This window comes from Suricata suricatta, chromosome 11, assembly GCF_006229205.1.
Source record: "Suricata suricatta isolate VVHF042 chromosome 11, meerkat_22Aug2017_6uvM2_HiC, whole genome shotgun sequence".
Lineage (NCBI taxonomy): Eukaryota > Metazoa > Chordata > Mammalia > Carnivora > Herpestidae > Suricata > Suricata suricatta.
Window position 1 is genome coordinate 47727895 of NC_043710.1, and position 13487 is coordinate 47741381.

Consider the following 13487-nt stretch of genomic DNA (forward strand, 5'->3'; position numbering starts at 1 on the left):
AGGCTGCTGGTCGATCATTTGTATAGCCTGGTTTTTGTCAACCTGGAAAATGGGGACCAATTGATGTAGGTCAGTTTGATTAGCTATCCAAGTTTCTTTATATAACCCATCTGAGTTAAAGTGAAAAAAAACTGCATTTTTATCCTGATTATGTCATCTCCTTGCTTTATGTGCAATGCTCCCTTTTTTCTGTGAAAGTAGAAGGTTCTCTTGATGACAGGATTTTGTGAGCTGATAAGAGTCTAAAACTTTATGTTTATTTTTAGGTACAAAATTGTATCTGTCTAGTTTTTAGATATATTTCTAGCATTCTCTCCCAATAAATGCTGTTGTGCTTAACCACCTACTTAAATTCTCCAATCTTTCTCTTACTTCCTTATCTTTGTGCCTTTTCTCCCTGTGCCTGAAATGCCCTTCTCTCCCTGATGAATTCTAATAACATAACCTCTTCTATCAAGCCTTTGCTGATGTTTCTGGGCTGGGTTGTCCATTCTGTGTTGCCTTAGCACTTTGTTTCTGGATAGCCCTGATAACTGTATTGAAATTTTACCTGTGTATCTTAGAATGGGATATCTTTAGGGCAGATATGTTGTTGTATTGATCTTTATATCCCAAACACCTAGCATAATAGGTACCCTGTGAATAATAAATAGTGATGGTATTCTGAAGAGGACCAACGGTGAATTCTTACCGCTTGTTTCCTTGTTGTCTTTTCAGCTATGCATGCCCAAAGGGCTGGCATTCAAGACCCAGGCTGATCCCAGGGAGCCCCAGTTCCATGCCTTTATTATCACAAGGGAGGATGGCTCGCGGACATTTGGGTTTGCCCTCACATTTTATGAGGAGGTGACTAGCAAACAGATCTGCAGTGCAATGCAGACCCTCTACCACATGCATAATGCTGAGTATGATGTCCTACACTCTCCCTCTGCTGATGGCCACAGTGGCATGGATGATGGTGAAGGCACTCCTGGGACCAAGCTTCAGCGCTTCAATTCCTATGACATTAGCCGGGACACGCTCTACGTCTCTAAGTGCATTTGCCTCATCACACCCATGTCCTTCATGAAAGCATGTCGGAGTGTGCTGGAACAACTTCACCAGGCAGTCACTTCACCTCAGCCCCCTCCACTGCCCCTTGAGAGCTACATATACAATGTACTGTATGAGGTGCCACTCCCACCTCCTGGCCGGTCCTTGAAATTTTCTGGAGTCTATGGGCCAATAATCTGCCAGAGACCAAGTACCAATGAGCTTCCCTTATTTGACTTTCCTGTCAGAGAGGTCTTTGAACTGCTTGGGGTGGAAAATGTGTTTCAGCTTTTTACTTGTGCCCTTCTGGAGTTTCAAATCCTGCTCTACTCACAGCGTAAGTCAGTGCTTACTAGAGCTCTCTTCATGCATAGGGCCTCCTTTCTTTCCATATTGAGTGCACTGGAACTGATAGTAAAGGTCCAGGGCTGTTACAATTTGAGCAAAACTCAGATCTTTTGCAGGTAGGTGGTAGATGGAAAACCGATGGAACACAAGAGGGTCACAGTTTTTAATTGGCTATCGTTATGGTCATTTGCTGGGCACTCTAGTCTAGGAGGAGATCCCTGCTTCTTGACATCCCTTCTAATTGATGCTGAAAAGAGGGGTAAAGGGCAGTGGTCCTGGGAAGTTGACTTTCCATCATTCTGCAGAATTATTTCTGCCCCTTCCACAGCCTATATCAGTAAAACTGAGGATTCACAAATGATGATCCTTCATATATTGAGAAAATATATTTGAGAAAATGAGGATGTGTTACTTTTTTCTGTTGTTTGTTGTAATTGAATTGTTTTTTATAAATGAGAGGTGAGCAGCAGATTTGGAGAAAATAGTAAGGTAGATCAGAAGGAAACAGATGTTTATTAAATGAACCAGAAAAGTAACATAAAATTTATTCATTCAGTACATATTTATTGAGAGCCTACTGTATGCCAGGCATTGTTTCAGGGTCTACAGATATAGTGGTGGACAAAACAGACAAAAACCCTTCTTGTAATGGAACTGATATTTTAGTGGGGAGGAGAGATGGTTATATAAATAAATAAAGTTTATAGTGTGTAACGTGTTGATAAGGTCTGTGGAGAAAAGTAAAACAGGAAAGAGGATGGTATTTGGGAAAGGAAATTTCCAGTTTTTAATAGAGTAATTAGTTCAAGCCTTCTCTGAGCAACCCATGTCATTTTTGTAAGAAAAGTATTGTAGGCAAAAGACAGAGTATGTATAAAGGTTTTGAGACAAGAATGTGTTTGTTATGTTCAAGAACAGTTAGAAAATTGGGTGGATGGAATGGAGTGACAGAGCAGGGAAATAGAAGCAGATGTTGTTAGAGACTTAATGGGAGCCTAGATTTTATAGTCTTGTAAGGACTTTGTTACTCTGAGATACATAGTCATTGTAGGTTTTAAGTTTTTTGATTTTTGATTTTGAAGTAGTTTCCAGCTATGGGAATGTTGTAGGAAGTGTTCAAAGAACTCTTGTATGTTCTCCCACAATTCACCAATTGTTAACATTTGGCCACATTTGTTTTATCATTCTCTCTCTGTATATATGTGCATATAACTGAACCATTGAGAATCATTGCAGACACCATGGTCCTTGATTCCTAAATGCTTCAGCTTTCATTTCATAAGAACAGGAACATTTTCTTACATAACCAGAGTTTGATTATCAAATTTAGGAAACATAACATTGCTACAATATTGTATTCAGGTTCCACCATTGTCCAGTAATGTCTGCTTTCATAATTTTTTTTTTAACGTTTTTATTTATTTTTGAGAGAGAGAGAGAGAGACACAGCGTGAGCAGGGGAGGGTCAGAGAGAAAGGGAGACATAGAATCGGAAGCAGGCTCTAGGCTCTGAGCTGTCAGCATAGAGCCCGACGCGGGGCTTGAACCCACGAACCATGAGATCATGACCTGAGCTGAAGTCAGACGGTTAACCGACTGAGCCACTCAGGTGCCCCGATAATTTTTTTTTAAATTCCCGATCCAGGATCTAGTTGAGTAACGTGCGTTGCTTTTACTTGTTACTTCTTCATATCTTTCATGACATGAACATTTTGAAGAGTGGAGCAAGGCATTCTGTAGAATGTCTCTCAATTTGGGTTTGTCTGATGTTTCTTCATGATTAGACTCAGGTTATATATATTTGACTGTAATACACAGAAGTTAAGGTTGTGATTCTCTCAGTGCATTATATCAGGAGGCATATAATTTGTATTTTTACCATGATGGGAGGCACTCGATGTCAGTTTGCCCATCTTTGGTATTGTTACTTTGATCACTTAGTTAAGATTATGTCTGCCAAGTTTCTTTCTTTCTTTCCTTCTTTTTTTTCCTTCCTTCCTTCCTTCCAACATTTATTTATTTTTAGAGACAGAGACAGAGCACAAGTGGGCAGAGAGAGAGGGAGACAGAATCCAAAGCAGATTCCAGGCTGTCAGTACAGAGCCTGATGCAGGGCTCGAACCCACGAACTGTGAGATCATGACCTGAGCCAAAGTTGGATGCTTAACCGACTGAGCCACCCAGGCACCCCTGCCAAGTTTCTTAACTGGAATGTTAACCTTTTTCCCTTTGTATTTAGTGAGTAATTTGTGGGGAGTTACTTTGAAACTCCGTAAGCATACTATTCCACTTTGAAGTTTTGCCCAATAGATTTAACATTCATTAATAATTCTAGACTGAATTAGTTATTACCATGATGGTTACAAAATGGTAATTTTTCTAACTACATCTATATTGATTGATTGGCATTTTACTATAGGGAATAACATTCATTCTCCCTTGTTTGTTTATTATTATATGTACTCCTAGATTTTTATTTTATATATTTTAAAACATTTATTATTTATTTTTGAGAGACAGAGATAGAGTATAAGCTGGGGAGGCAAGAAAGAGAGAGAGAATCTGAAGCAGTCTACAGGCTTTGAACTGTCAGCACACAGCCTGACATGGGGCTTGAACCCAGGAAGTGTAATATCATGACCTAAGCTAAAATCATATGCTTAACTGACTGAGCCACCCAGGTGCCCTAGATTTTAATTTTATTCAGTAGTTTAGGTACCTGTAATAAAGTGGGAATATTATAGAGGTGGGAAAAGGAGGATACCAGAAATATGATAGGTGACATTTTCCCATCAGAGTTTCTTCTTATGGGTTATTGTATCCATAATAAGAATTTTAAAGAAGTTTGAAGGCAGTTGAGAAGATTTGTGTATAGAATAAAATGGAATTCAGGATCTAAAGTCATGTTTATATATGTTTTCACTTATAAGTGGAACAGGAGAAACTTAACAAAGGACCATGGGGGAGGGGAAGGGGAAAAAATAGTTGGGGAGAGGGAGGGAGGCAAACTATGAGAGACTCTTGAATGCTGAGAACAAACTGAAGGCAGATGGGGATGGGGAAGAGGGGAAGGGGGGTGATGGGCATGGAGGAAGGCACTTGTTGGGATGAGCACTGGGTGTTATATGGAAACCAACGTGACCATAAACTATGAAAGAACAAAAATAATAAAGTCATGTTTATAGCAATGTCAAGAAAAAGATTTTTCCAAAAAAGTCCTGGACATTGTTGAGCATGGTTGACCGTAAAATGGAGTGGCTTTCTATTGGATTTAGGTTATGTTCTCTATTAATAGTGTACTTTAAATAATTCAGGTTGGCTTTCTTTAAATAGTTTTTCTTTATGATTCAAAGGCCTTAGGTGGGTGAAAAATCTCTCTGGCCTTCAAAAACATGTCACCACTCATAGTTAGTGTTGACCACTGCATGTCCTGCCTTTTGAATAGAAAATAAGCATTACTTCAGGAAAAAGAATGCAGGCAAAATTGTAAGAATCTCAAAGTATAACACATTGGATGACTGAACTGACATTAAAAAAAATTTTTTTAATGTTTATTTTTGAGAGGGAGACAGTGCAAGCATGGGAGGGTCAGAGAGAAAGGGAGACACAGAATGTGAAGCAGGCTCTGGACTCTCAGCCATCAGCACAGAGCCTGATGTGGGGCTAGAATTCATGGACCATGAGATTATGACCCAAGCCAAAGTCAGACGCTCAATGGACTGAGCAACCCAGGTGCCCCTGAACTGACATTTTAAAGAATTTTTAACTTGTACAGATCATTTTACCTACTTCTAGATATTTGTTCTTTGGTCCATGTATAATTTAAAAAAAAAATTTTTTTTTTTAATGTTTTATTTATTTTTGAGAGTGAGAGAGTATGAGCAGGGGAGGGTCAGAGAGAGGGAGACACAGAATCTGAAGACAGGCTCCAGGCTCCCAGCTAGCTGTCAGCACAGAGCCCGACGCGGGGCTCGAATCCACGAACATGAGATCATGACCTGAGCCGAAGTCGGAAGCTCAACCGACTGAGCCACCCAGGTGCCCCCATGTATAATTTTTAAAAATAACTTTTTGAAAAATTTTGAATGTTTATTTATTTTGAGAGTGATAGAGTGAGAGCTGGGGAGGGGGAGACAGACAGGGGGAGAGAGAATCCCAAGCAGGCTCCATGCTGTCAGCGCAGAACCTGATCTAGAGCTTGATCTCATGAGCTGTGAGATCATGACCTGAGCCAAAATCAAGAGTTGGGCACTTAACTGACTAAGCTACCGAGGTGCCCCTTTAATAGCATATTTTTTTACCGGTTGGTGCAAAATTGTATATAGAGTAGAAATTCTTTTTCTGATATGAGTTAATAGTGTAGTAGACTGGATGACTGAAAAAGTCATTCCAGCCTGAGAATCCTAAAAATGATACATATATTCATTAAACATTGTATTTTAGTGTGAAATGTGACTGTGTAGTCACTAGTCTTTTGATGAAGGATCTAGTTATTTCCTTTGATTAAGGGTCCATTAATCAGATGTCTGCACGGCTTTTCTTCATAGACCACACCATAATTCATTCACTAGGTTTTCCAGATACATTTTTTTTTAAAAGGGAAGTAGAGAACTTAATGAACTTCACAAAAGAACTGGAGTGGAGATTACCTGTAGATTTTGTAGTTTTCTCTAGTGTTTTGTACTTAATTGCCTCATGATATGCCTAATTCAATTATAGTATTTTTTAGCCACTTTGCATTACTCAGTCTTTTTAAAGCATTTAATTTTGTTCTCAGAGAAAAAATTTTCCTCATATTTTATTTGGTTAAATTATATAACCCAGTAATAAGTTCACCTAGCACAGGTAAGTCTGGTAACAAATGAAACTGACTTTTGATAAGCATATATTAGTTTTTATTGCAAAAATAATGCATGTTGCTTAAGGCATACAATCAAAACAATTCCAAAGGGAATACAATGAACTGTCCTTCCCTCTCCCACCAGTGGTAGCCAGAGATCAAGTTTCTTGTATATCCCTAGTGAAAATAATAGTTTTTAAAAAAAAATGTCTATTTATTTTGAAAGAGAGAGAGAGCATGCATGAGTGGGCAGGGCAGAGAGGGAGAGAGAATCCTAAGCAGGCTCTGTGCCATCAGTGCAGAGCCTCATGAGGGACTCGATCTCATGAACTGTCAGATCATAACCTGAGCCAAGATTAAGAATCGTACATTTAACCAACTGAGCCACCCAGGTGCCCATAAATAATAGTTTTTTTTAAGAAAATTTTTTAATGTTTATTTTTGAGAGACAGAGCATGAGTGGGGGAGGGGCAGAGAGGGAGACAGAATTGGAAGCAGGCTCCAGGCTCTGAACTGTCAGCACAAAGCCTGACGTGGGGCTCGAACCCATGAGCTGTGAGATCATGACCTGAGCTGAAGTTGGAGGCTTAACCGACTGAGCCACCCAGGTGCCCACGTAAATAATAGTTTTAAAAAAACAAATGATGTATGGACAAACAAGGTAGGGAATGTTGAAACTTACCCTTTTGCATCCAGAATTCTATTTCTATGAAGTAATCTCTTAATTTTTTAGTGCCCCCCCAAATATTTTAAGCCACGAACTATTTTTATGGTAAGTATTGAGTACATATGTATTAATTGCAATGTTCTTCAAAGTATACATATACATTATGATACATGTGTGGTATATTAAAATTGATGCTAAAATTTAATATACATATGTATATGTTTTAAATATGGTATATTAAAACTTCAAAAAAATCTTTCAATTATGTGGTAGGAATTTTAACACATTGCAAAAGGGTGTATAATGAAGTGTAAGACTTCCATCTGTGATTTCCCTGGTTGTCCTTCAGGGAGATTACCACTGTCTCCTGTTTCCTTCTAGACATAATCATGCATATACAACATATATGCTTTTTATATAATTTTATGTTTTTATTTTTCTTTAAAAATTTTTAATGTTTTATTTTTGATACAGAGAGAGACAGAGCATGAGAGGGGGAGGAGAAGAGAGAGAAGGAGACACAGAACCGGAAGCAGGCTCCAGCCTCTGAGCTAGCTGTCAGCACAGAGCCTGATGTGGGGCTTGGACCCACGAATGTGAGATCTGACCTGAGCCAAAGTCGGAGGCTTAACCGACTGAGCCACCCAGGCACCCCCATGTATACTTTTTAGAAACAACACAAATGGGAGCATGCTAGTCATAGTTTGGCATTTCTTTGATTTAGTAATGTATCTTGGAGATATTGGGACTTAGAGGTTAGGTTATTTCCTAAGAACAAAGAGTACATTCTTGTTCATAGAGTTTTCACAGAAATGTGATTATGCAAGGGTAGTTTATGATTCATTTTCTAATATGCAGGACTTGCCCTGTAGTTTTAGGAGTGGACTTACCTGTAGAGTGTTCCCAAGACTATTATTTTTCTCTGCACAGAGACAAGTCATAAAAACATATGGATTCCTCCCTCCTTCCTTACCACAGAGCAGTGGTCATTATAACCCTACTATGCTTTGCATTATTATCTCCTTTTGTTAAAAGTCATTGCTCTGTTAGAGGAGCTGTAAGAGAAATCAGTTGTCTAAAGCTGAGGTGTCTCTAGTTGATTTTATTGTTTGAAATGCTTTGGATGCCCATGACCTTCAGCTGCATCCTGTTTATTGGTTTTGTGTTCTTGGGATGATGAGCACAGATATAGGCAATGGCAAAGGAGGTGCTGATTTTATCATTTTTACTGGTGTATACAAATGGGTTCTGTGCTATTGCTTGCAGCTCTTGGAGGTCAGTATTTTAGTGTGGGCACTGGAACCCTGAGGCATTGTTTGTTAGGCCATCCTTCAAGGTGGGATGTTGTTTTTTTAAAATATAAAAATGTAGGGGTGCCTGGGTGGCTCAGTCAGTTAAACCTCCAACTTCGGCTCAGGTCATCATCTCACGTTCTTGGGTTCGAGCTCCACGTCGGGCTCTGTGCTGACAGCTCAGAGCTGGAACCTGCTTCAGATTCTGGTCTCCCTCTCTCTTTGCCCCTCCTCGCTCATGCTCTGTCTCTCTCTGTTTCAAAAATTAAAATAAATAAATAAATAAATAAATAAATAAATAAATAAAATATAAAACTGTAGATAAAAGGAAACTGACAACTCACATAGACCAGAAAGACCATACAATTAAACATTTCTAGTATCTGTAAAGTTAAGCCACGTAAATGGAAAGCAGCTTAGCCTTGAGAAGATTATGTCAGCTCCAAAAGTGTTTTGTTTCTTTTTTTTTATGTATAATTTATTTAGGCTTTTTCTTTAACTTTTTTTGCATTTACTTATTTTTGAGAGACAGAGAGAGACAGAGCATGAACAAGGGAGGGGCAGAGAGAGAAGGAGACATAGAAACTGAAGCAGGCCCCAGGCTCTGAGCTAGAGGTCAGCACAGGGCCTGACGTGGGGCTCGAACCCACAAACTGTGAGATCGTGACCTGAGCTGAAGACGAACACTCAATCGACTGAGCCACCCAGGCACACCAAGTGTTTTGTTTCTAAGAATCCTACAATTTGAAGTGCATCACAAGGAATTCTTCAGCAATTTCAATCTGAAGAAAATAAAGTTATCCACTCTTAGAAAAATAAGTGGGCTGAGTTTTAGATGCTAGATTAGATTTATTTCAGTGATTTTGAAAAACTTGCTTTGATGAAGCAGAGAAAGCCTCTTTCTTCAGACTCTAGCATGCTCTGTGTTATGGTTATAGAGAAGATGTTCCAAGACACTGCAGCTAGGAAATGTACATAGTAGTCCAGTGCCAGGAAGTCACATGACAAAAGCATTTTTGGGACTCTTTTACTTAGACTGTTGGGCTTCTGTGAAATGTTACTTGTCCCTGAGCAGACATGCCAGGAATACTGGCCACATAAAACACCTGCTTTACTGACTTTGGGTAGAAGAAGGAAGGAAGTTTTTTGGTTTTCTCATGGTTAAAAAGACCTCTGGTACTCCTCCCCACGCCACACCCCCAGATTCAGAAATGGTGTGTTGTGTGTGTGTGTGTGTATGTATATATACACACTGAATATTTATTCAAAATATGTGTTTAAGAGCCAATGTTCAGATCTAATACTAAGACTAGACCTTCAGCTTTAAATATCACTTGAAGGTTTTCTCCCACGCTTTTACCTTCTTTTGATTCATCTTAATTTTGAATTCTAAATTAATTCTTAAGATGTCTGAGATTCTCAAGATTATTGCTCTTGAGTAGATTATTTACAGACATGTAGAAAAATATAAGAATTGAAGTCTCATCTGGAGAATCATGAGGATTTGTAATTATTATTATGATTGTTGGGGTGCCTGGGTGGCTCAGTTGGTGAGCATCTCACTTTGGCTCAGGTTGCAATCTCATGGTTCGTGGGTTCTATCACCCTATCAGGCTTTGGGCTGACAGGGCAGAGCCTGCTTTGGATCCTCTGTCCCCCTCTCTTACCTCAGCACCCCCCCCCAACACTCATGCTCTGTCTCTCTAAAATAAACATTAAAAAATAATAATGATTGTTGGAGTAGTCATTAAGCAGAAGAATTTCAGCAGAAAGATAAAAAACAATAATTTGTACGGGTGTCCCATGGAATTGGAGTATCAGGTAAAGAAGAGGCTGAAGGCAGAGCTTGCATGGTCTGAATTTTGTTACTTAGTTGTTTATTTTCATGTGGGACTAAATACTTTTTCTGAAATTATTTATATTACTTATATATATAATCTAATTTAACTCTTCAAAGATTGTTTTTTATTTTTTTTTAATTTGAGAAATGTTTTTGTTGTGGCTTGAATGAGGTGGGAATCTTCATGAAATAGTATTTTTTTTAAAAAAAGTTTATTTACTAAGTGTTAAAATTTTTTTTTCAATGTTTAGTTTTGAGAGAGCTTGAGTGAGGTAGGGGTAGAGAGAGAGGCACACAGAATCTCCAGCTCTGAGCTGTTAGCACAGAGCCTGATGCAGGGCTTAAACTCATGAACTGTGAGGTCTTGCTTGAGCAAAAGTCAGACGCTTAGCCAACTAAGCCATTTAGGTACCCTTTTACTAAATAGTTTTTAATACAGGAATGACCATGCTTTGTGTGGGCACAATGAAAAATCAGATAGATTCTCTCTCTGAGCTCTCATAAGTTTGCCCTGATCTTTAGTGAATGAGAAACTCATGTTCTTTTGTCCTTCTGCTAAACCAATTTTTTTAAATTGATGATCAAATCTTTGGGTTTACTTTTATGCACTGATTGGTTATATCACTCATTTGTCAAGTGCCTTAGTTTCCCCAAAGATGCATATGAGGCATTTTCCTGCAGTACCCTTAAAATGTTGAAGATAATGAAATTTTAGTCATTAATTTCTATTTGCATTACTAGTTAAAAGACTATTTCTAGGTCATGCTCTTCTTTGCTTAGCCGAGAGTAAGGTGATAGGCAGTTTTCAAAGCTTTGTTAGTGAACAAATGTAGGACACCTCACTACCCTTTTACATGGTTGATACATAGCAGCTTTTGTTCATTTTTTTGCTCAAACTTTCTCATTTTCTGGAAAGCTTTTTGTTACTTATAATTCATTTATGAACCTGCGATTTTTTTAAATGATGGGGTGGGATTTTAGTAAATGAAACCACTTTAACGCTAATGAGATCTCATTTGAAATCAACCATGCCAAAGGATTTTACTCATATGATTTTAAAATTTACGTTCCAGCTTTGTCCTTAAATGTTTGAAACCGTTATACCATTTGTGAAGAGTAATTTTTTAAATTTCACTTCTAACTGGTCCATTTTATTGGCTTTGCCAATGTATTTATTACTTAATGTTTTGCAAAACAGGTCTAGAAATTGTCTTCTGAAGGAAAGTGAAACTTTGAACACAAGCCTTCCCTCCCAAACTAAGATCCCTGCCCTAAAGTTAAAAGAGTTTTGAGGCCTGGAAGTCAGTTTTCTGAGTGCTTAAAATCCTCGGGAAGCTTTTCATCGAAGTGTTAAAATAACACATTTGTGCTGTTCCCATTCAGGAAAAGTTCCTGGTGGAGGACAGATTTGGCTAGTGTAGAAAACCAGCTCCTGCGTGCTGTGTGGTTCTTTGTTTTGATCTTGGAGGCAGAGCTCACATTAGTTTCTTATAGGATGCAAACATATCTGAGTGGTAAAAGAGCCTGTTTTGGCTTCCATGCTGAATGAAGACCCAAACTGATGTTCCTTTTTGTTGTTGTTGTTTCCATTTCCTATCCTCTTAAGAGAATCTGCTTAACATTCTGGTTTAGTATTTGGAGCAAGGTGCTTTTTAGGATTTATTTTGTATTTCCACATTAAATTTTATTACTTGCAAGAAACTGTATGTGTGGGTATATTTCAGCTTGTGGTCCACCGAGGTCTCTGGGTTCTCTTTCTGATACCCACAAGGGAATCACACTCTGAGCATACCCTTGCCGAAGTTTATCCTGACTCTTTTTAATGTGAAGTTGTATTGGTTGTATTGAGGGTTTTAACTTATTATTTGGCAAACAAGTGCTTTGTTTTTGACTTTTTTTTTTTTTTTTTTTGACCTAGATTACCAGAGACTGATGACTGTGGCGGAGACAATTACAGCTCTCATGTTTCCTTTCCAGTGGCAGCATGTCTATGTCCCTATTCTCCCGGCTTCTCTCCTACATTTCTTAGATGCTCCTGTCCCATACCTGATGGGCTTGCATTCCAATGGCTTGGATGACCGGTCAAAGCTGGAGCTGCCTCAAGAGGTAAGAGGAATGCAGAACTTGAGTGCTGGTGCCTTTGGGCCCAATCCAGGATTGGTGGGAGAATGGCTTTGGGATGAGCCCAGGGTGGTGTCAACAAGTTTATTTTTTCTTATTTTGAGGAACATGAATTACTTTCCAGGAAGTAAGTAAAAATAATGAACATTTAGCACAGTTTTTGTTGTTCCAGGAACACCTGTCATCTTGATTATATGACATACATTGTAATCCCTGTGTTTTTACTGTCGTGAATTGCTTTTTTCATTTAGTTTTCCTTTTTTTTTTTAAGTTTATTTTTATTTTGAGAGAGAAGAGAGTGCGTGCACACGCGCCAGCAGGTGAGGGACAGAGAGAGAGAGGGAGAGAGAGAATCCCAAGCAGGCTCTGTGCTGGTGGTGCAGAGCCCAACATAGGGCTCGATCTCGCAAACTGCAAGATCATGACGTGAGCCAATATCAAGAGTCAGATGTTTACCGGCCAGGCCACCTGGGCACTCCATATGTAGTTTTCCAAGCACAGTATTTTACATACTTTTCAAGACATTTATGAGAAAATCATTTTATTATATAAAACTTTTAAGTATATACAAAAGAGTAGCCTAATGAATTCTTGTATTCTTAACACTTAGCTTCAGCAGTTATAATACATACTAAATTATATTTTTTTAAATTTTTATTTCATTATTATTTTAGAGAGAGACAGAGTTTGAATGGGGAGAAGTGGGGGGGGGGAGAGAGAGAAAGAAAGAGAGAAAGACTCTTAAGCAGGCTTCATGCTGAGTGGCTTGATCCTATGATGCTGGGATCATGACCTGAGCCCAAATCATGAGTCAACTGCTCAAATGACTGAGCCATCCAGGCGCCCCTAAATTGCATTTGAATTCTGTACCTTCTGCTCCCTTATTATTTTAAGGAAATCCCACATAATATAATTTCATAATTACTTCATTAGATCAAGTATTAATAAATCAGTGGATTTATTGTTTATCTGTAATAGTTGACCTGATCATGGTGATTCTTGTAGTGCTGAGCCAGCTTTGAAAACTTTCAAGATAAGATCTTGAGAGAATGCTTTTCCTCTCTTGCTGTGAAGATGGTCTCCTCTTTCATATTGTTTCAAATACCAAAGAAATGACGAAAAATATGTATTTAGTTATTTTCTACTTTATTCTAAAATAGATTTAAAGCATGATTAAAATAAGTTTGTTTTATTTTTTATTTTTCTAGATTTACTCATAGAACTGGTCTACCTTTTAATGTCATTTTGTGGCTGTTATGAAACTACTTGGGGGAAGGGCTTTCGTACTCTAAATTTCTCAGTTATTAGGAAGGCCTGGGAACAAGACTTTGGAGTATACATACACTG

General features: G+C 38.4%; 1 protein-coding gene across 3 annotated transcripts in view; it reads left to right on the forward strand.

Moving 5' to 3' along the window:
* DENND5A (DENN domain containing 5A) overlaps positions 1 to 13487 on the forward strand; it is a 108986-nt gene that overhangs the window by 37634 nt on the left and 57865 nt on the right. For all 3 annotated transcript variants that reach the window (XM_029915372.1, XM_029915373.1, XM_029915374.1), the window contains 2 exons: positions 718 to 1369; positions 11938 to 12125. In XM_029915372.1, the coding sequence (XP_029771232.1) occupies positions 718 to 1369; positions 11938 to 12125 (840 nt within the window). The remainder of the gene's footprint in view (positions 1 to 717; positions 1370 to 11937; positions 12126 to 13487) is intronic.